This window comes from Cydia fagiglandana, chromosome 26, assembly GCF_963556715.1.
Source record: "Cydia fagiglandana chromosome 26, ilCydFagi1.1, whole genome shotgun sequence".
In the NCBI taxonomy this organism is placed as follows: Eukaryota; Metazoa; Arthropoda; class Insecta; order Lepidoptera; family Tortricidae; genus Cydia; species Cydia fagiglandana.
In genome coordinates this window covers 8,686,047-8,707,823 of record NC_085957.1, presented here as the reverse complement: position 1 = coordinate 8,707,823, position 21,777 = coordinate 8,686,047, and the positions used below count along the sequence as shown (strand labels likewise).

General features: G+C 40.5%; 1 protein-coding gene and 1 long non-coding RNA gene across 2 annotated transcripts; one reads left to right on the top strand and one right to left on the bottom strand.

Annotated features, from left to right (window-relative positions):
- Positions 1-504: 504 nt before the first annotated feature.
- Positions 505-9,264, top strand: LOC134677353 (spermine oxidase-like; the record flags this gene model as incomplete). The annotated part of the gene is made up of 9 exons (XM_063535787.1): positions 505-683; positions 1,793-1,993; positions 2,409-2,512; positions 3,247-3,359; positions 4,335-4,513; positions 5,117-5,245; positions 7,168-7,309; positions 8,550-8,659; positions 9,024-9,264. Coding segments are annotated over 9 exons (1,398 nt in total), but the record flags the coding sequence as incomplete, so codon positions are not given.
- An 11,468-nt stretch (positions 9,265-20,732) lies between these two features.
- LOC134677624 (uncharacterized) lies at positions 20,733-21,707 on the bottom strand. The gene is made up of 2 exons (XR_010100066.1): positions 21,346-21,707; positions 20,733-21,003 (listed from the first exon to the last, which is right to left on the bottom strand). It is a non-coding gene; the product is annotated as an uncharacterized LOC134677624 (long non-coding RNA).
- Positions 21,708-21,777: the final 70 nt, after the last annotated feature.

Here is a 21,777-nt window from a genome sequence, read left to right as displayed (position 1 = left end):
GTCAGAGCCCTTTGAGTTTTGCCGACGAAATTTTACTCGCGCGCTCGGACAAAATGTAAACTTCGATCACGAGTTATTTACCACAATGAAGTCAATAGTGTATGTGCTCAGTGATAGTAAATATCATCTAGTTTAAGTATTTGACACTAAATTAGTGATACTAATGTAGAATTTTTCGTAGGATTTTTCATTATGCTCAAAAGTAGATTCCGAACAGGGCACGGGAGTAGTAATTTGAGCCTTTAGGTATTTTTAAGTGTACTCTAAAAACCAATTAATCATTGAATTTATATGGAACCCGGTGTGAAAGTGTGGCTTCTTTATGTAAAAAAAAAATGGTAAGTATTATCTGATGCTAACCCGCGATTTTCATCACGGACAGAAAAAAAATCGTGTTCAGAAATTGACCCAAACCAACCATAATAGGCATCATCGCCCACACTATTAACTTGACTATTAGTGAACCTATAAGAACGGGCTATAAGATTTGTTTAACTCCCTGCTTGTAGCCCGCCTCATTATGACACCATAGTGGTTGGGCTGGGCGCTGCGGGCGCGACCGCGGCGGCTGCGCTGGCGACCGCCGGGCGGCGCGTGCTAGCCATCGAGGCGCAGCCGCGAGTGGGGGGGAGGGTGCATACTGTGGCCCTCGGGGACGGGGTGGTGGAGCTGGGGGCGGAATGGTAAGTCATGATTATAATTTATATAATAGCCTAGACTCAGCAGTGGTCGTCAACCTTTTAGCAGCCAAGGGCCACATAGTAGCTAATGAAGTTGACTCGGGCCGCACTTTCTTAGTATTGACAGGGGTACAAAACTCCTGACTTCGGCCAAACTCGTCTCTGCTCGGCTCAGCAGAGGTTCGTGGGCCGCCTGTTGCCGACCGCTGGCCTAGAGCCCGTTTAATCTACATATAAACACTACTAGGCGGGCATACCATATCGGACCGCGACACTAGTACACATTTAATAAGATAATTTTTTTAAATAGGTACATAAAGTTACAATTAAGAAATAAATTACATAGACACTAGTAGTTGCGGTGATTCGGGGAAGCGGCCCGGGAGTTAACGGCCAACATGAAGCGAACGGGTAGATGTTAGAGCTGGCCGCGTAGCCAAGATGCCAGTCGCTTACGCTCCGTAGCGATCGAAACGCAACTGTCACTGTCGCGCTAATAAGGAAACGGTACGGTTTTTGCAGGATCCCGTTTTAGTAGTATAGGTGCTAATATAGTAACTTTCACACGAGGATTCTGTTTGCGGGATCCTGCATGCATACCTACTACAGAAAGCTGGATCCTGAAAAAACCGTACCGTAAAATGGGGTGAGTAGGGTCAAAACTGAAATTCAAACCACGATAACATTTTATTTTTATATATGAAAACTGAATGGTGTATATAATAAATGTTCCGGACGTTTGTATTTTAGTTTTTATTTTATTTTGGGTAGTTCCATTTCATAACTTTGACGATAATGAGGAAAACCCACCTCACCCCGTATTGCCTAGTATTTGGGGTGAGAGGGGTTTTCATACAAAGGTGATTTTGGAAGATTGTTGGATCGATTTTTTTTTTATTATGCGTTAAAGTCAAAGTTTTAAGTTTTAATAGCTCCATTTTAAATTGGAATACCTTATTTTTGTAGCAGGAGCCTTAAAATCCCTTCTCACCCCCCTCTCAAATCTCTCCCCATTCATAACCCACCTCTCCCCGCGAAACCTACCACCCCGTTTTAGGGTACCCGCAAAAAACTGGGAAACAGCTCTTAATTAACCACCAATTCTGTTCCAGGATAGTGGGCACCAAGAGCAGCCGGGTCTTCGACATGGCGACGCAGCACAACATCACCATCGTCCCCCAGGACCCGACCATGCTGTCCTACCTCTCCGATGGCTCGCCAGCAGACTCCCAGCTGGTGGACCAGCTTTTCCTCCAGGTCGAAGCAGAGGGGCCTGGTATACCGGAGGCGCAGGGGAATTACACCACGCGGAAGTGAGTGAAATATTCCCATGGGCGATTGGGCGTCCACCATAAAAAAATATAGTTTTTAAGGAAGTTTGAATCTAGTGTGATTTGCAATTGGGTTGAAATTCGTTTGTTCGAAAATTTTACGAGACTATAGTTCGGTTTTTTTAGCATTAGAAAGAAGGTAAGCGATCTTGACACGTCTTTTAATTGAAAAACGCTTTTTAAAAATCAGTAACTATTATTTATGAAAGCAGAAGAATATAAATTATCGTATTATATATATACATCATAATTTTTACATATATATATACATATTTGCCGTAACTTATTTTTAAAATATGTTTATCAATTAAAATACACATCAAGATTGTTTACCTTATTTCTAATGCTAAAAAAACGAATTATAATTAATATGACTATACCCTATAAAAATTTTCAGACTAATGGAAGAAATCACAAAAAATCATCCCCATTTGCTTAAGGACGAAGATTTCATATCTGGACTACTGCAATTCCTGAACCTGTATGTCAATTACTTGGAGGGTATGTATTACCTTTTTTTGTCGATATAGGAATTCTGTTACGCATTGTCCCCCTGGCCCTGAGATGGGCCCGCTATGGGGGGGGGGGGGGGGTATGTGGAACTCTCACCTCTAAGCTCTTTTCAGTTGTGTAAAGAGGGGAGGGGGAACTACCCACGGTACCCACTAAACCACACCGCGGCGTTTCCCACAATAAGCCGTGTGAGGCGTCCTGGGATCGCGATAGTACCTATCACCTTTCAAAACTTGTAAAGAAAATATTTAATATAATAAGAAATATAAATAATATAATACAAAGCAGTGGTGGCCGAGTGGTATGACGTCCGACTTTCGATCCGGAGGTCGCGGGTTCAAATCCTGGCTCGTACCATTGAGTTTTTCGGAACTTATGTACGAAATATCATTTGATATCTACCACTAGCTTTTCGGTGAAGGAAAACATCGTGAGGAAACCTGCATACATCTGCGAAGAAATTCAAAGGTGTAGGGGAAGGTCGGGTAAAGCGAACACCCCAGACAAAGCGAATTCGGCCTCCCAATCCTAAACTATTGGTCTTTGTCGCACCATGCGCCTATGATGTTCAGAATACTTCACTCTGTGAGCGGCAAGGGTCATAAGGAGCGGTCGCTGCCAGCGTTTGCGATGACGATTCAAAACGTGTTTTTAGTGTAAAATATTCGATTTTGAATATGTTGAAGAATTTCCAATATTTATTTATTATTTATCTTTGTTAGGTTCTAGCGACTGGAACGACGTGACTACTGGAGGGTATTACGAGGACTTGGCAGGCCACAGGTCCGTGAGCTGGGCTCGCCATGGTTACAACACCTTCTTCGATATTATGCTGGTAAGTTCACGATGTGGTTAGTCACAGAATAAGTAACTACAGAAAATAATAACCTTCATACAAAACCGAAGTTTGACAGCGGTTCAGGGACGAATCATTCTGTCCCTTTCTAATATCTGGCACTATCCCTATTGGCTAATTAGGGTTGTCAAAATTCAAGTAATTATCTTATCTGTGGTCGTGTACGCAAAGGGACGTCAAGTTGTGTCAACCCTAACAATTGCTCGTAGCAACGGATCCGAGAATGCCCGAACGCTCTAGTTTCTTACCCCAGTTCCACTACTTACAATAGGAAAGTGTTAAAACATCATAATTTCATAGAAGTTTGAGTTTAAATTGACACAAGTGTCTGATGGGCTATCAAAATCGCTGCTAACTTAGCTAGGTCTAACTCTACCTGTCCCAATTTCTCGAGTACATGCAATCTTAGAAAAATTAGGCGTCTTTGACTAATTCATCTATTTTAGTTTACTAGCGATCGGCCCGGCTTCGCACTGGTTTCACAAAACACCTAATAAACCTTCTTGTGACTCCTGGTCACTCTATTGATAGGTGAAAATCGCATGAAAATCCGTCCGGTAGTTTTTGAGTTTATCTAGAACATACATACACACAAACAGTGAGACGCGGCGGGGGATTTTGTTTTATAAGGTCATAGAGAAAAAGTCTAATGCTCAATAACATAGATAAGACTTTCCGGTCGGCGCTACATCTATTGTTACTTTGACAGTACTTCTACTATACTGCTACTTAGCAGTGCTGATAATTCTGCTACTCGATGTCGACTATGAAAATATTAGTCTTTTTGGTACCAAAACTGATATATATATATATATATGGAGTGAGCACTCTTGTCTTATTACCACCACAAGGTCAACTCGCTGGCGCAGCGCTGGACCATCGTGTAGAGGATCGAGCCACATGATAAGGTGTACCTACTGTACCTAGTGAAAAACTGTTTTGTGACTACTTCAGAACACATACAACGGGGGTCCCGGTCTACCCAACCTGGACATAAAGCTTAACAAGGAGGTGCGGGTCATCAGGGCCCCGCAGCGCCCCACCGAGCGCGTCACTGTCGAGTGTAGCGATGGCAGCTCCTACGAGGCCGATAGCGTCATAGTCACCGTGTCCCTCGGGGTTCTCAAGGACAAGTAAGTGTGCTAACATGACGTGAAGCTGTATAAGGTGCGGGTCATCAGGGCCCGCAGTACCCCACCGAGTGCGTCACCGTCGAGTGCGACGGCAGCTCATACGAGGCCGATAGCGTCATAGTCACCGCGTCCCTCGGGATGCTCAAGGACAAGTAAGTGTGCTGACTTGTGCTCTAGCTGGACAAGACGCTGAATAAGGTGTGGGTCATCAGGGCCCCGCATCAGCCCACCGAGCGCGTCACCGTCGAGTGTAGCGACGGCAGCTCCTACGAGGCCGATAACGTCATAGTCACCGCGTCCCTCGGGGTGCTCAAGGACAAGTAAGTGTGCTGGCAAATAAAAAAAAAAATGAAAATAAAAAGAAGTTATAGAAAGAATACCCCTTCTAAAACCTCCGCCTGCGGCATTGAACCCATAACGCTGGCTGCGTTACCTCTCTGTATTGCCAGCGATATATTATGCGCTGGGAGAGGTAAGCGCCAGAGCTATGGTCTCCCGAGGTGTCGACCTGCAGTCGTGTCGACAGGTCCCCTATGAAGATTTCCATGTCCATCGACCAAATAAAGATGTGTGATTTAAATTAACAATACGGTTATTTGACAGATATTCTTCACTTTTCTCACCGGCTCTGCCCGAGGACAAACAGACAGCCATAGAGAAAATCAGCATGGGCGTGTTGGACAAGATCATGATACAATTTGACGAAGCTTGGTGGCCGCTGAATGTAAACAGGTGGATCCATTTTTCTTAAACATGCAGATACGTCTGCGAGCTATAGATGGTCTAGCAAATCTTGTCAGTAGAGAAAAGCGCGAAATTAAAATTTTCTATGATACGATATACCTTCGCGCCTACATTTTTCAAATATGCCGCCTTTTTCTACTGACAAGATCTGCTTGACCAAGTATATATTCCAAATTTTATATGAATGGAAAAAATGGAAAAATTACGCTTCCGGCAGGACTTGAACCCGCAACCTCCGCAAATTTGATAAACAGTTGGCACAGAATAAGTAATAGTATTATCATACAGTTGGGTTGAAGACAGTTATTTACGATACTAGTGCGAAAAATACGAAATTACAGTCTGGCAAAAAAAGAGTAGAAATTAAAAAGGGACAACATATCGTCTTCCATTTCAATAAAATTTATATAGGAGAAGGACGACACTACAGTGTTGCCACTTTTTAATTTCTACTCTTTTTTGCCAGGCTGGACTATAACCGCGAAAATCGAAGTTCGCAAATTGCGGGGATTTTCTCTGTCACTCTAATTACGCCTTCATTGGAGTAAAAGAGAAAGATCCCCGCAATTTGCGAATTTCGGTTTTCGCGGTAGCAGCCGCTCTGTATCAACGAGTGGCGAATTTTAAAAGCTCTAAATTCGAAAAGGTCCTATAGGTATCGAGTACCTGCTATTGTAATTCTAACTCTATTCTTTAAACAGTAAAGTTGTTATCTGAATGGAATCTTTTATTGTTATTGCTTTATATTTTGCACACGTAAATAGCATTTTGGTTGCACAATAGAAAACAATACCATTCATCGGCAGGTAATTTAATATCTCAAGTGGATTAGGACATTTTAAAACCGTACGACTATACATTGTGGCACCCACTCCGTGTAGGGTTTCTGGTTTCTCGACCTTTTTAATTTCTCGAGGCACGGGAATTCTCCACCAAGATTTCTCGAGTTTCTCGAGTATCTCGAGAAATTTTGAAAGCTCCGAAAAACACCATGTTATTTAATTCTTTTTGCTTTTTTACAAATCAGACTCGTAGGAATCGTAGGTGAGATCAATAATCATTAATCAAACATATGGTATGGTACATTTTTAGTCACCATAAATTGCACTTAATAATCAAAAATACAACAACAAAAAAAACTATAGGTGCAGGCGTGCGCACCGGCAATGTGTTATGCTATAGTGTATTTCTTTAGGTATTCAACAAAATGTAAACAAACTACAATATGGTATTTTATTAGGCAGCAATATTGAAGTCAATAAATTTAACTCGATGTGACAAAACTTACATAAGTATTACTACATAATATTAATTACTCGTACTTACTCAACGTAACAATAATGCTGCTAAAATTGTAATATTTTGCTAATAGGAATATATTGGGATGATTTAATTTATCAATTAGTAATTTAGTTCGGTAATATTTGTTATTAAACTTATTACATGGTCCTATATATATAATACGTTACAATTTTTTTTAAACCGTTTTTCAATAAAAAGACTATATGAATGTCATAAATCATGATAGTTCAAAAGTTTCAAAACATGATAATCGGTTAAAGCTTTCTAGGTAGGGATAGGGGACGGATCAAGGTAGTTTTTATTTGGTTGGTAATAAAGGTTTTAAGTAGGTTCCTACCTGAAATCCTAAAAAAAACATTGTTTATATTTATTTAACTACCTAATGAAATACGTTATAGACACATCATGTGTTATATGCGTGTTATCTTTTTACTTATCACAAGAGATTTATTTCTCGAGTTCTCGAGGCATTGAATATTTTTTTCCCGTCTCGACTTAGGACAAATTTCTCAAGATTTCTCGCCTCGGGAATTCTCGAGCAGAAACCCTAACTCCGTGGTTATAGCTATATAGTTGTGGCTTGTTCCCCAAAAAAATTTTTTTTCCAGGTTTGGGTTCATATGGAAGGGCGAGGATATCAAAAAAGTACCGGTTTCAGACCACTGGGTCACCAAGATTATAGGGGCCCACCGGCCCGTGGGGTCCAGTAACGTTCTGACTTTGTGGACCAGTGGGGACATTGCTAAGGAGGTAGGATAGGAGATCTAACACTACCTTAACCTTTACCTTACCTTATATAGTATATACTCCCTTAATTATATCACAGGTTCAGATGGAAATGGACTAGCAGAATCGATAAGGTCTTCAAACTTTCAAGAAAAGCGCGTACTTTTTAAAGGCCGGCAACGTACTTGTTACCCCTCTGGTTTTGTAGGTGTCCAAGGCCGACTGTCCGAATTGCTTACCATCTGCTGATTTATTTGCTGGTTTGCGTATCCTCCTGACCACCTGAGAACCCCGGTACAATATTTTGTACAGATTCCACAATCTGGGTCAAACAGATCACTGTGTTATGTCTTTCCTGTAGACATACACAAGAGTTAAGGGCTACAAAGGTAATTTTTTTTATTTAATCCTTATCCACGTGAAAAGGTCCTCCTTTTATTTACAAAACTATGATAAAATCATTACTTACATGCCCACAAGCTGTTAACTATTGCCCACAGGAGGGAAAACTAGTGTGTTCGCGCGAACGTAACACAGTTATCTGTTTGACCCATCTATTTTGAACTTTAAGAGCCCATCAATACACACTAGCGCCACTGCTAAATAATCGTGATTAAGCTAAAATTAAAACACTATTAAAAATGTTGCGCCCTTGGCAGGCGTGTTTCACTCCGCGATTTCGTCGCTTTGCTACAGGTAGCTAAAAGTACATCCGTTCGGCCCCCATTTTGGGGTTTGCCTTAAGCCGCGCGTGGCGCTGTCGCCACCTAGCGGCCATATATGTGCTGATCGTAAAGACGCGTTTTGTTAGAGAGTGAGTCTTCTGTACCTACCTAGTACTATTATTTATTCTGTGCCCTTGGTAGGGTGCCCATCACGCAGACAGCGCTCCGGCGCTGGATTGCTATTGCCAATCTTTGCGCGAGAAGGCTGCCTGCGCGAGGGTCACAGCTGTAGCCTGGATGCATGATGGATTCTTTTGTATATAAACTACATACATATAGTCCTCCACATCGATTTCGATGACAGAAAACTCAGCAATCAAGGGTTTTTTCCCCTTATGAGCTCTTATGTAGCTGCCCAGGCCAAACTTGGTCTTAAAAACTCTGTCACATTCACGGCGGCAGTAAGAGTTGACCGGCAGTATTGTACGTATACACGTCTTAGGCCTTTCCTTGTGTGGGCTTAGGTCTTTCCTTGTGTAATTGGCGTATTGGTGTATGTACTAGAGAAGATATGTACATAATAAAATATCATTCGGCAGGTGGAGACGCTTCCAGAAGAACAGGTGAAGACGAAATCCGTCGAACTGCTGCAGAGATTCATGGGTGACACCCTGAACATCACTGTACCACAGCCTACTGCTATCATCAGGTATATGCTTCATGTGTGACATTAAAAACCGGATAAGTACGAGCCGGACTCGCGCACGAAGGGTTCCATTCCATACCATTACGCAAACAACGGCAAAATCACGTTCACGGAAATACAAGAAAAATGGGACTAGTGCGAGTCGGACTCGCCCACCGAGGGTTCCGTACTTTTTAGCATTTGTTGTTATAGCAGCAACAGAAATACATCATCAGTGAAAATTTCAACTGTTTATCTATTATCACGGTTCATGAGATACAGCCTGGTAACAGACAGACGGACAGTGGAGTCTTAGTAATAGGGCCCGTTTTTACCCTTTGGGTACGGAACCCTAGCCGTTCATATATTTATTTATTTATTTTTTCAGATCAACCTGGTACTCGAACCCATACACCCGCGGCAGCTATACTTATGACAACACCCTCACGCCGCAGTACCCAGACGCGCGCGATTGGCTCGCGAGGCCGCTTGTGGACTCTTCAGGGGCCCCGCGCGTCCTGTTCGCCGGCGAGGCCACAAGTCGTCGCCATTTTGGCACCGTGCACGGCGCCAGTGAGACTGGCCACAGGGAGGCCATACGATTGGTCAATAAGAGTTATAAGAACTAATTGTTACGTGCAGCGGCAAACTATTAATACTTTCTGAATTATGTAATAATACCTAATTTCAGGGATTCAAATAAATAAAATAAATTATTATGGCGTTAAGTATTGTGGACTATATGGGTCAAACAGAAAACTGTGTTCGCGTCTTTCCTGTAGATATACACAAAAGTTAAGGGCTATAAAGGTTAATTTTCTTATTTAACCCTTGTCCACGTGAAAAGGTACTCGTTTTATTTAGGGCCAGTTGCACCAACCACATTTGACAGACTGATCAACGTCAGCCGGCGCGCCCCGGCACTTTACTATGAAACCTTCCATACATAAAACTTTAGCGAACTCTTTAACGATACGAACAGTTTGGTGCAACCGACCCTTAGAGAACTATGGTAAAATCATTACCTACATCAAAGATATATGTAACTCCGTATAAGACAAATAAAGTCTAAGAAAAAAACGTGCCTGGGATGTCAAGAAAAAGTCAGCTTTCACAACTTTCCCCCGTCTGCCCCCCAGCACCGGGGCTACGGCCGGGGACTTTTGATATGTTCACCTCCTAACTAGTCCAAACAACCCATATAACCATTCCAGTCGCAGAATCATCAAAGTGGTAACTAAATGTCAGATGTGTCGTAACAGAGTCCACACAATGTGTCTAGAATTGTTTCGAAACAAAGTGTCGTCGCCGTGTCTACACTTTTCCGTAACAAGGTGTCGACACATTTGTGTGCACTTTGCGTGCGGTTTGCGACTAAATCTGACAGCAAATTTGTGACAGCAAATGTCAAAATAAAATACCTCTTGAAAACCAAGGTTTGTCAAACTACTATTAGTGTCTCGTGTGCTCGTGATTCTAGTAAGTCATCATGGGCGATGCAAATGATAAAAATCGACCAAAACCATATAAACACCCAACAGAAAAGTTTTTAAAGAAATGCAATACGCTAGGTCAGGCAACGAATGCTCAAAAAAGTTGTAGAGGGAAATGCTCGGAACACAATTTTTGACTCCGTAACTTGGTTTAGACAAGTTAGGAGGTGAACATATCAAAAGTCCTCGGCCGTAGCCCTGGAGCGGGGGGGAGAGAGGGGGCTTTGAAGGTCCCATTTTCCGGTTTTTCGATTATATCTCGGAAACTATGCATCTTAGCGACATGGTCACTTATACAAAATGAAAGTTAATTTAATTTGTTACAAGTTTATTTAGTCAATTTTTTCCATATATTGAATAGTTTTTGAGATATCCGCTCTTGAAACTTTATTTAGGGCTCTCAATTTTATCTTGATCTCTACATCAGTGAAGGTGCTAGGCCGTGTTCCACAAAATTTAAAAACAATTTTTTTAGGGTTCCGTACCTCAAAAGGAAAAAATGGAACCCTTATAGGATCACTCGTGCGTCTGTATGTCTGTCGGTCTGCCACAGCCTATTTTCTCGGAAACTACTGGACCAATTAAGTTGAAATTTGGTACATATATGTAAATTAGGGACCCAAAGACGGACATGTAACGTAAACAAATTGATTTTAGACCCAAAAAATTACCATTGCCCCCCCCCCCCCCTTTATCTCCGAAAATACTAGGTCTCAAATTTTGAAAAAAATACACAAAATAGTCCTTTACCTATCACGATTATTAAGATGACAGGAAAACCTATTAGAAATGTGCAGCCAAGCGCGAGGCGGACTTAATGTACGGAACCCTTAATACGCGAGTCCGGCTCGCACTTGGCCGGTATTTTTTAAACTCCTCTTGACGCTTAACCGCTGAACCGATTTCGTTGAAATTTGGTATAGAAATAGTTTGCGTCCCGGAACAGGACATAGGATAGATCTTATAACCAAAATCATCTTTTGAAGGTGTGAAAAGTGGCGTGAAAATTTGTACGGAAAATCAATAACCGCTGAACCGATTTATATGAAATTTGGGATGGTCTACAATTCTACATCTTTGATTTAGTTGAAAATGATAAAAAACATAACTTCAAACCTAAACTTAAACAGTAAGTATTAACTTCAAGAATTCAATTCTGAATTCCCCACTGCACCACATTTCACAACTTTAAAGGATGATTTTTGAGATAACTTATTATGTCCTGTCTCGGGACTCAAAATATATGTGTACCTTTAAATTAAAACTGTTCAGCATTTTAAGCGTGAAGAGGAGTTTAAAAGAAAGTATTTTAATAAGTTTATATGTTTTTACTTCGGAAATAAAATTGGTACTGTGAATTTATACGAAAACGATACCAAACATGGCCTCGTAACTTTACTGATGTAGAAGTCAAGATAAAATTGAGAGCCCTAAATTCTTATTACTTGGCCTAACTTGTGTAGAAGGAAAAGGAAAAATAAAAGTCTTCGGCAGGAATATAAGACACAAATATAATTTTTAGAGTTACTATTTCAATCATCAAACATAAATATACCTTGATTATATTATTCTAGTGAGATACGCATAGATAAAAAAAAAACATAAAAAAATTACAAGGTCGAAATGTCACGGAGCTTGTGTGAGTTATATGTGAAAAATAGAAACTTTTATGACAAAAAAATCTGGACACAATTTAAGAATCATCCAATTGCGTCGAGGAATCATCAGTATTTTTGCTTGTTTCATTACCTCCTTGCTTCTTTTTTTGTCCTTTGTATTCTGTAGCAATTGGTTAGTTCTGAAAATAAAGATAACTTGCGTCGTCACGGATGTCGATTTACAGGTTTTAGGGAGTGCAGAATTCGAAAATGATGACCATTTTATAATCCAAGATGGCGGCTACGCATTTTGTCATAAAAGTCGTCATGAATATCGTTTTATAGGTTTTAGGAAGTGACAGGTCCAACAATTGTCTACATCACTGTAATTGACGTCACAGGCCTCCATGGGCTACGGTAACTTCAGTAACAATGAGACTTGTCGAAATGTCGCACCTGTCACGTTACGTCACATTGTCACGCCAGGGAATACATCTGAAAATTGTGTGTTCCCATTTGTCCCCACCCCGAAAAGGTGGGAAAATTGGGAAATATTTACATGCAAATCCTATTCCATCTGTTCCCTACGGGGATAAATGGGAATACATCCGAAAATTGTGTGTTCCCATTTGTCCCCACCCCGATAAGGTGGAAAAAATGGAAAATATTTACATGCAAATCCTATTCCATCTGTTCCCTACGGAGATAAATGGGAATACATCCGAAAATTGTGTGTTCCCATTTGTCCCCACCCCGATAAGGTGGAAAAAATGGAAAATATTTACATGCAAATACTATTCCATCTGTTCCCTGCGGGGATAAATGGGATTACATCCGAAAATTGTGTGTTCCCATTTGTCCCCACCCCCAATAAGGTGGGAAAAAATGGGAAATATTTACATGCAAATACTATTCCATCTGTTCCCTGCGGGGATAAATGGAATTACATCTGACAATTGTGTGTTCCCATTTGTCCCCACCCGGAAAAGGTGGGAAAAATTGGGAAATATTTACATGCAAATCCTATTCCATCTGTTCCCTGCGGGGATAAATGGGATTACATCTGAAAGTTGTGTGTTCCCATTTGTCCCCACCCCGATAAGGTGGGAAAAAATGGGAAATATTTACTTTCAAATCCTCTTCCATCTGTTCCCTGCGGGAATAAATGGGAATACATCCAAAAATTGTGTGTTCCCATTTGTCCCCGCCCCGAAAAGGTGGGAAATATTTACATGCAAATCCTATTCCATTTCCGTACAAAAATGTCCCCTGTCAACTTTCAATCGAGATTTAATCGATAATTTATTCGATTAATATTCAGATTAATGCAATTTCAATCTATTGTTAGGTCGACTAAATTAATCGCGATTAAAATATGAGGATTAACTTTTTTAATTTCATTAATTAGTCGAATAAACAGTTAGTCGATTAATGCCCTCATCTCTGACCACGGCATGGCTCTTACACTTTGAGAATATCTGAAAACGAATGAACACAAGGAGCCATTTTGCAAATCCAGTAACTTTGTTATTACTTTTGACAGCGCGTGTCAAGTGTCAACACAGAGTCGACACAAAGTCGAAACATTGCGACTACTTTGTGACTGCAATATTTCTCAGCCTTAAACCATATTTATACATCATAATTAACAAGTTTCGTAGTATGTAAAGCGTTATTTCTGTTATTTAAGTATAGTATACGCATCGAAGTACTAAAAATGCATCAAATAATATAGTTATGAACACAGGCACTGAGAAGTAAACAATTTCATTTCCGGCTAAACTAAAACAATGTGGTGGCGCGTTGATTATATTACACTTAGTTTATCAAATCACTCGAGCAGTTTAATTCCCCATAATAATTTAAGTCCTATTGTAATATAAATGCAAACAATATATAATTACGTCTTGTAATCCGTTTTAGAGATGGCGTATTAATGTCACTTATTTTTATTTAACTATTTTTCCATCTGACAGTTTCCATTTGACAGGAACAAAATGAACGAATGAACGAATGATTTTGGCATAAAGTAGTCGCAAACCCGAAACAATGTGTGCACACGGCGACCACACTTTATGTCACTTTGTGTCATGTGTCGACCCTTCCCCATTTCTGGTAACTGTGTCGACACGGCGACGACTCTGCGACTGGAATTGTGACCGAAACAGACGGTGTCGACACAAGATGTGTCAACACCGCGTCGTAACGGCGACTAGAAATGGTTGTATGGGAAAGTAACGGAGTCAAAAATTGTGTTCCTAGCATTTCCCTCTACAACGGTTTTTGAGCATTCATTTCCTGACCTAATTCCTAAAAATCCGGACACTTGCAAAGTCCGGCCGCAATCCGGACAAAGGGTCAAAAATCCTGACATTGCGCGTGAAGGCTGCCTGAACAAAACGCGTCTGTTACGATCAGCACAGATATGGCCGCTAGGTGGCGACAGCGCCACGCGCGGCTTATGGCTTTCCCCAATATTGGGGCGGAACGGATGTACTTTTAGCTACCTGTAGCAAAGCGACGAAATCGCGGAGTGAGCCACGCCTGCCCTAGGCCCCAGGCCCCGCTGTAGTAACTACTAGCCGCCCCTTTCTCAGCACCTATATACAGGGTGATCAATCCAAATGGGTCAGTATGGAGAAGTCAGAAACTATAAGAGATAGCGAAATCTGTTCTTAGGAACCATGGCTCCGATTTTAGATTTAATAATAATGGCATATTGACCAACAACAAGAATATTGACCATGTTCGAATCCCGGTTATGTATGATAGATTTAAAAAAACAATTGAATGCCATTATTATTAAATCTAAAATTGAAGCCATGGTTCCTAAGAACAGATTTCGCTATCTCTTATAGTTTCTGACTTCTCCATACTGACCCATTTGGATTGATCACCCTGTATAGACTGCCGCCTTGCTGCCGATGCCGTCCCTAATACTCTAGGCAGCAGTAACCTGAAGATCGCGGACAGGCTGGATTCGCCCGTCCTCGGTCGCTTCATGGATCTGCATGTTATGAGGCCATGGGATGCATGAGGCGACAGAGGGGGGTGGTCGCGTGTATTTTTGTGTTGTTACTTGTTATTTTTAATTTTATTTTAGTTTTTATTTTTATGTGCTTTTTCTCTCCTGTCTTTTTACAAATAAACTAACATAGTTGTTAAGTTAAGAGTTACTAACCATATTATGGAACCTCTTTTCTGAAATAAATGATTTTTAATTTTATTTTTTTATTATAGGCCCAGGCCTACTGGGCCTTTAGGGCAAATCCGCCACTGAAAGGAAGTAAAACAAAATATATACTTAATACTTTATTATAACACTTTTGAATAATTCACGGTGAGTTTAACTTGGTACTTGTTTTGCCTTGTAGTACACAAAAATGCATTTTAAAATAAACAATAAAGTTTAGTATGATTAGACTTCTATCGACCGGAATATGAACCGTGATTACAATCCAGCCATTCTCTACCCAAACCCTAGGGTTCCGCAAAGCCTCTGTTGGGGTTCCGGGAAAATACTTCTAATAATAAGAAAAAACAATAGTTATATCTGGTCGACAGTGACGAACGAAAATATTTAATTTAGGGTTCCGTCAAATATTTCGCTTTCCAAAAGGGTTCCGTCACCAAAAAAGTTTGAGAACCGCTGCCTTATTATATTGTTTGGCAAAGTTAATCACGGTTCATATCCCAGTCAATATAAGTCTAGTAAAACTTTATTTGTTTATTTTGTGTATTGCAAGAAAAAACAAGTATATACCTACCAATAAACAAATCAAAACACATAAGAGTCACTTAGTTAATGTCATTAAAGGTATTTAACGGACACATACTTAGTTAAACAACCAGTGGCCTATTTTATAAAGCTACAAGTTACAATTTACAAGCGGAAGTCTCTTTCTAACCCTATGTGTTAGAACGAGACTTCCGCTTGTAAATTGTAACTTGTAGCTTTATAAAACAGGCCACAGGAAACAATGATTACACAGTTACAGTCGGGTAAAAGGCGGCAAATGTAAATACCTAAACAGGTGCGAAGGCATCCTATAGAATGAATTAACAAGGCTCAGTAAAAACGCCAGTAACTTTGAAAACGTAACCTTAATTTAGTACCCAGTTACGGAACAGGGTTAGGGTATTCCACCTGTCCAATGTCATTAATCTCACTCTCTCATTAAGCAAAATGTGAGACACAAATAGGCACTGTCCACGTCAAAGATATGTTTACACTTTTCGCCTTATTACTAAGCAGTAAGGTGGAAACTTGTAAACATATCTTTGATGTCGAGTGTACACATTGGACAAAGTATTGAACAGATAGAATACCACCCTTAAAAGTACTGCTTTAGTAACTTTTTTGACTGACAAAGTTTTACAGATTATAAACACTTTTGTAGGTTAACCAGCACCAAATCTGCAATTGAAGATGATCTGCCGATGATGTGAAGCGAACAGGAACACAAAGACATCAAAGATCTTGCAGGATGCCTTTTTGCTCGTAGTTTTCAGACGATGTTTCCAAAGTAGTTCAAAGTTCTTCAATTGAGTAATATGAAGGCCTAATCGAAATCGGTGTGTGTAACAGAATTAAGGCCACAAATCGTAAAGGATGACTCACGCTAGACCGGGCCATGTCATTTTCTATGACGGCTGATGTGATCACGTCTCCGGCCCGGTCTAGCGTGAGTCATCCTTAAGCCCTTCAAATCTTTGATTGACGAAAACGCGAGGCATTGTGTAATAGATGTCTTGAAGACTCTTCAAATCTTGCAGAATGGAGTCTAGATGATGTAGATGGTGTCCACTGTCCAACCCAACGCTTAGTAGCAGTTCATCTCGTTTCCATTACTACAGGTGGCACGGTTGTAGCCATGGGAACGGCAGCATTCATCCCGTTCTGCTGCTATACGGTTGCAGACCTGGTCACAAGGCTCGACGCGTTCTGCCACGGCGTATGCCATGACAATCGCCAACACGACGAGGATCAGCAGAGTTTTGAGTGCAGCCATCTTGGATTAATGTTTAAATGTGGACTTTAGATCAGTTGTGTGAAGATTTGACGGGCATTGAGCTTTATAAAGACAGACGTAAACAAGATTGGGCGCAATTGCATCTGTGACTGGAATTTTCCTTATTTTGTTAGATTGAGATGTAAATATTTATCTGTGATAGGTCAGGTTGAGGTCTAATGATTGTTCTTAGGTACCTATTTTTGGTTGTTTTGCCCATATATAGGTAGGTACATAAGTAATATATCATTTTATTAGTAGTTGTTCCTAAACAAGGATTATCTTAACGCAAGTTACATTACATAACACAATAGCTATTTAGATAAACTTGTTTCTAGGTATGTATAAGTATTATATTAAGTTTGTATGCACTAATAAATAAATTTAAGTAAATTGTATCTTAAATTTTAATAAATTTATAACTTTCTTTTTTCTGTTTTTTTTTTTAAATAAAGAGAGACATTATTATTGTTTAGTTTGTATTTTTTGTCCCAATATAAATTGGGACAAACTTAAAGTACATCTTAAGCCCCCTCCAGACTATGCGCGTGAATCGCGGGCGAAGCCGCGAACGCAAGTGTGGCGTCGATTTCGCAGATTGTTCACGCCTTCGCGCCTTGTTCTCCGTTTTTTGTCGGTATTTCGGCCCGCGTCAAAGGAGACGCGAAGCGCGAACTTGCAAGACTCCACATTACGCGATATTTTGGCTCTTCTGTGGCAAGATAAATACTAATTCTATCATGATTATATAATATTAAGCAGCTATATTTTACTGTTTTACAATAAAACAAAATGGAAAAACAGCTAAATCACGTATGATGACATAGATAACTAACAATTAAACTCGATCAGCTGATGCTTTTCCGCCATATTGCCGCAAACCAAACTGCGAAATCGCCGTAAAGTGTGCGAGTGTGGAGTCATACGTCAACTTCGCGATATGTTCGCTCCGCGACGTCGCGCCGCGATTCACGCACATAGTCTGGAGGGGGCTTTATATATAACCATCCAATCCAGCTGGGTTTTGCGGCATTTGATAAATTAGCGGACATTCTGAAATCTGTTAACATTCCACATCGCCGAAAACTCGCCTCTTTAACCAATGTGTCCTGCCCACCATGACCTACGGTGCCGAGACATGGACGCTCACTCGGATGTGCATAAAATCCGAGTGACACAGAGAGCCATGAGCGCGCCATGCTTAAGCTTCAAAATCAAGTGAGGAATTTCGAAATCCGTCGCCGCACCTGTTGCAAGAATGGGTTACGTCATTACCAAACTAAAATGGAATTGGGCGGGACAGTCATTTTGCTAGGCAGAGTGATGGCAGGTGGACTATAACGTTAACGTTAGCACAGATATCGCCGCTAGGTAGCGACAGCGCCATGCGCGGCTTATGGCAAACCCCAAAATTGGTGTGGAACGGATGTACTTTTAGCTACCTGTAGCAAAGCGACGAAATCGCGGAGTGAGCCACGCCTGCCACCGGTGGACTTGGTCACCCGCACTTTTACTTTAGTCTATGATGTCATTGATAGGTAATATCTATACCTATATTTCAGGTTATGATTATTTTTAAGTTCAACAAGTTGTTTACTAACTGTGGCGGTCCTTTTTTTGGTCGGTCGCAGGTGACGCAACCGGTTATCAGGTGGTCGTCGAGCGCTTTGTTGATAACCGCGGTGTACAATCAGCTGCAGGGAGAGGTGATCAGCCTACAAGCAAACAAATTTCTATGCAGGGAGGTCATCTCTTTCTCAAGCTGAGCTATTTCATTTCATATATAACACAAATAACACGATATAGTTTGAAAAACTTCATTTTTTGAACTTTCTCATTTATACCCCAAAAGTGCCCCCATTTTTTAAATTCATTTGTTTACGTTACATGTCTATTATTTTGGGACTTTAATTTACCTACATATGTGTACTAAATTTCAACTTAATTGGTCCAGTAGTTTCCGAGAAAATAGGATGTGACAGACAGACAGCTCTAGATGCACGAGTGATCATATAAGGGTTCCGTTTGTTCCTTTTGAGGTACGGAACACGAAAAAAAATTACATGTAATTTAATTTGCAGCCTACTCAGGCGTGGCTCACTCCGCGATTTCGTCGCTTTGCTACAGGTAGCCAAAAGTACATCTGTTCCACCCCAATTTTGGGGAAAGCCATAAGCCGCGCGTGGCGCTGATGTCGCCACCTAGCGGCCATATCTATGCTGATCGTAACAGAAGCGTTTTATTAGAGAGTGAGTCTTCTGTACCTAGTACTATTATTTATTCTTTGGCCTACTGACAAAGTGGCTTGCTACAGTATAAGCAACAGTTATCTAGGTAGTCATTTATCTTGTTTTTGTTATGTCTAGAAAAAAAATTTTTTAGTTAATATAGATATATTACGGAATATTTTACAAGCTTTTATTTAACTAAATTGTCCTATCCTATAAGTGCCTATTATGTAAGTTAGTTTGTTAGTATTAGTGTGGGTCAAATACTGGAAGCTAAATACCCACTTTTTCCCGATTGATTTTAACGGCCTTCTAGCCTAGTCGCTAGTAACCCTACCTACGAAGCAGGAGGTCTCGGGTTCTAGTCCTGGTAAGGGCATTTATTTGTGTGTTTATCACAAATACATATTTGTTCCTGATAACGTAACGTTCCTATGTAACGTAATAAAGTAAATATTTGTGTATTATATATATATCGCCGTCTAGCTAGTACCCACAACCAGGCGTGGCTCACTCCGCGATTTCATCGCTTTGCTACAGGTAGCTAAAAGTATATCCGTTCCACCCCAATTTTGGGGAAAGCCATAAGCCATGCGTGGCGCTGCCGCCACCTAGCGGTCATACCTGTGCTGATCGTAACAGACGCGTTTTGTTAGAGAGTGAGTCTTCTGTAAGTACCTAGTACTATTATTTATTCTGTGCCACACCATAAGCTTTATTGAGCTTACAGTGAGACTAGGTCGATCTGTTTAAAAATGTCCTATAATATTAATTTATTTTATGTAAAGAGCTAAAATTTTGCACACATATGTAAATCGGACAATGCAATATTATGAGGACACGGAGCTGATCTGATGATGGAGACCAAAGGCCATGGGAACTCTGTGATAAAACAACGCAAAATAATGATGTTTGGGGTTATTAGAATTGTCTCGATGAGTAATAGTTGCCTGTGGAATGAAAAGCGATAAAAGCTTGTAAGTACCAAAATAGTAGTTTGTGTTACAAGGGATCAAAATGATATATTTCCGTCAAGGGCGTACATTGAATCCTGGATGAACCGATGGATTCTTAAGTAGAATCCAGAGCATAATGAGGGATTCAAGTGTTAACGCCCAAGACAAAATAATGTTGATACCTTGTGACATATACTGCTTTTCACATCAACTACCTATTGAGGAAAATAAAAAAATCTTAGTGTTGACACAATTATTATGTTTCAAAATATTATTCAAGCTAAAAAAATAACAAAAACAGTATTAGAACAGAAAAGTGCCACTTTGATCCCCCCTTGCAGGGAGGAAAACTGCCACTTTGATCCCTCCTAGCGGGGCTGAAAAAGCCCTTTTCCGAATAGGTGATGTGAAAATGAAATTTTTGTTAAAAACTTCAAGATGTCTTCTAATTTATTAAATGCCGCCCATCCCAGCGGAATTGGCTGGAGTATGTACCTACTTTACGTTTATCTAAAATACCTTAAATATGTGTTATGTAGGTAACTGGCGAAAATTCTTGAATAGTCCGTGTCGCAACAACTACTAATACATATTATGCATATGTGCATAGCAACCAACAGGTAGGTACGAACAATAATTGGATATTCTTAACCTGACCTATAACAGATAATAATTTACATCTCAGACTAATAAAAATAGGTAAGGAAAATTCCGACAAAATTGCAATCGTCCAATCTTGTTTACTACCGCATATATAAACCCCAGCGCCCGTTCATTCTTCACACAACTGATCTAACATTCACGTTGAAACAAGATGGCTGCCCTCAAGACTCTGCTTATCCTCGTCGTGTTGGCGATTGTCATGGCAACCGCCGTGGCAGTCCATGTCGGGGCGTGTGACGAGGTCTGCGGCCGTAAATCAGAAGAACAGGCTGATTGCTGCCGGGCCCATGGCCATGGCGGTGGGAGCTGTGGCGGTGGAAACACTATGAACTGCTACTAGAAGTACTAGGCGTTGGGTTGGACACATTTCTACATCTAGGCTCCATTCTGCAAGATTTGAAGAGCTTCTTGACGAGACCTGCGCCCAGGTTTTGCAAGATTTGAAGAGCTTATTAACGATACCTTCGCCCGGGTTTTGCATTCAAACATTCTGCAAGATTTGAAGAGCTTCTTAAAGATACCTTCGCCCGGGTTTTGCATTCAAACATTCTGCAAGATTTGAAAAGCTTCTTAACGATGCCTGCGCCCGGGTTTTGCATTCAAAGAACATTCTGCAAGATTTGAAGAACTTCTTAACGACAACTTCGCCAGGGTTTTGCATTCGAACATTCTGCAAGATTTGAAGAGCTCCTTAACAATACCTTCGCCCGGGTTTTGCATTCAAACATTGTGCAAGATTTGAAGAGCTTCTTAAAGATACCTTCGCCCGGGTTTTGCATTCGAAGAACATTCTGCAAGATTTGAAAAGCTTTCTTCACATCGACTACGACTTGCGTTCAAGATACAAAGAGCTTTCTACATTTCACGTCGATTCGGTCGTGTTTCTATTCCACATTGAAGAATTGGCAGATCTACTTCATTTGCAGATTTCGGAGCCTGTTAACCTACAAGTGTTTAAAGTCTGTGAAACTTTGGCAGTGAAAATGGCGAGCACCTCAAAAATTCTACATTTACCAGACTTTACAGATGTGATCATTGTTTCCTAGTTGGTTAACTGTAAGTGTGTCCTTAAAATCCCTATAACGCTTTTGTATAACGATATTATAGGTGTGATTTTGATTTTGACTTAACTTACAATTCGGATTATCTACTTAATTATTTGATTCGTTTTGTTTTCAAAACAAAAATTAAC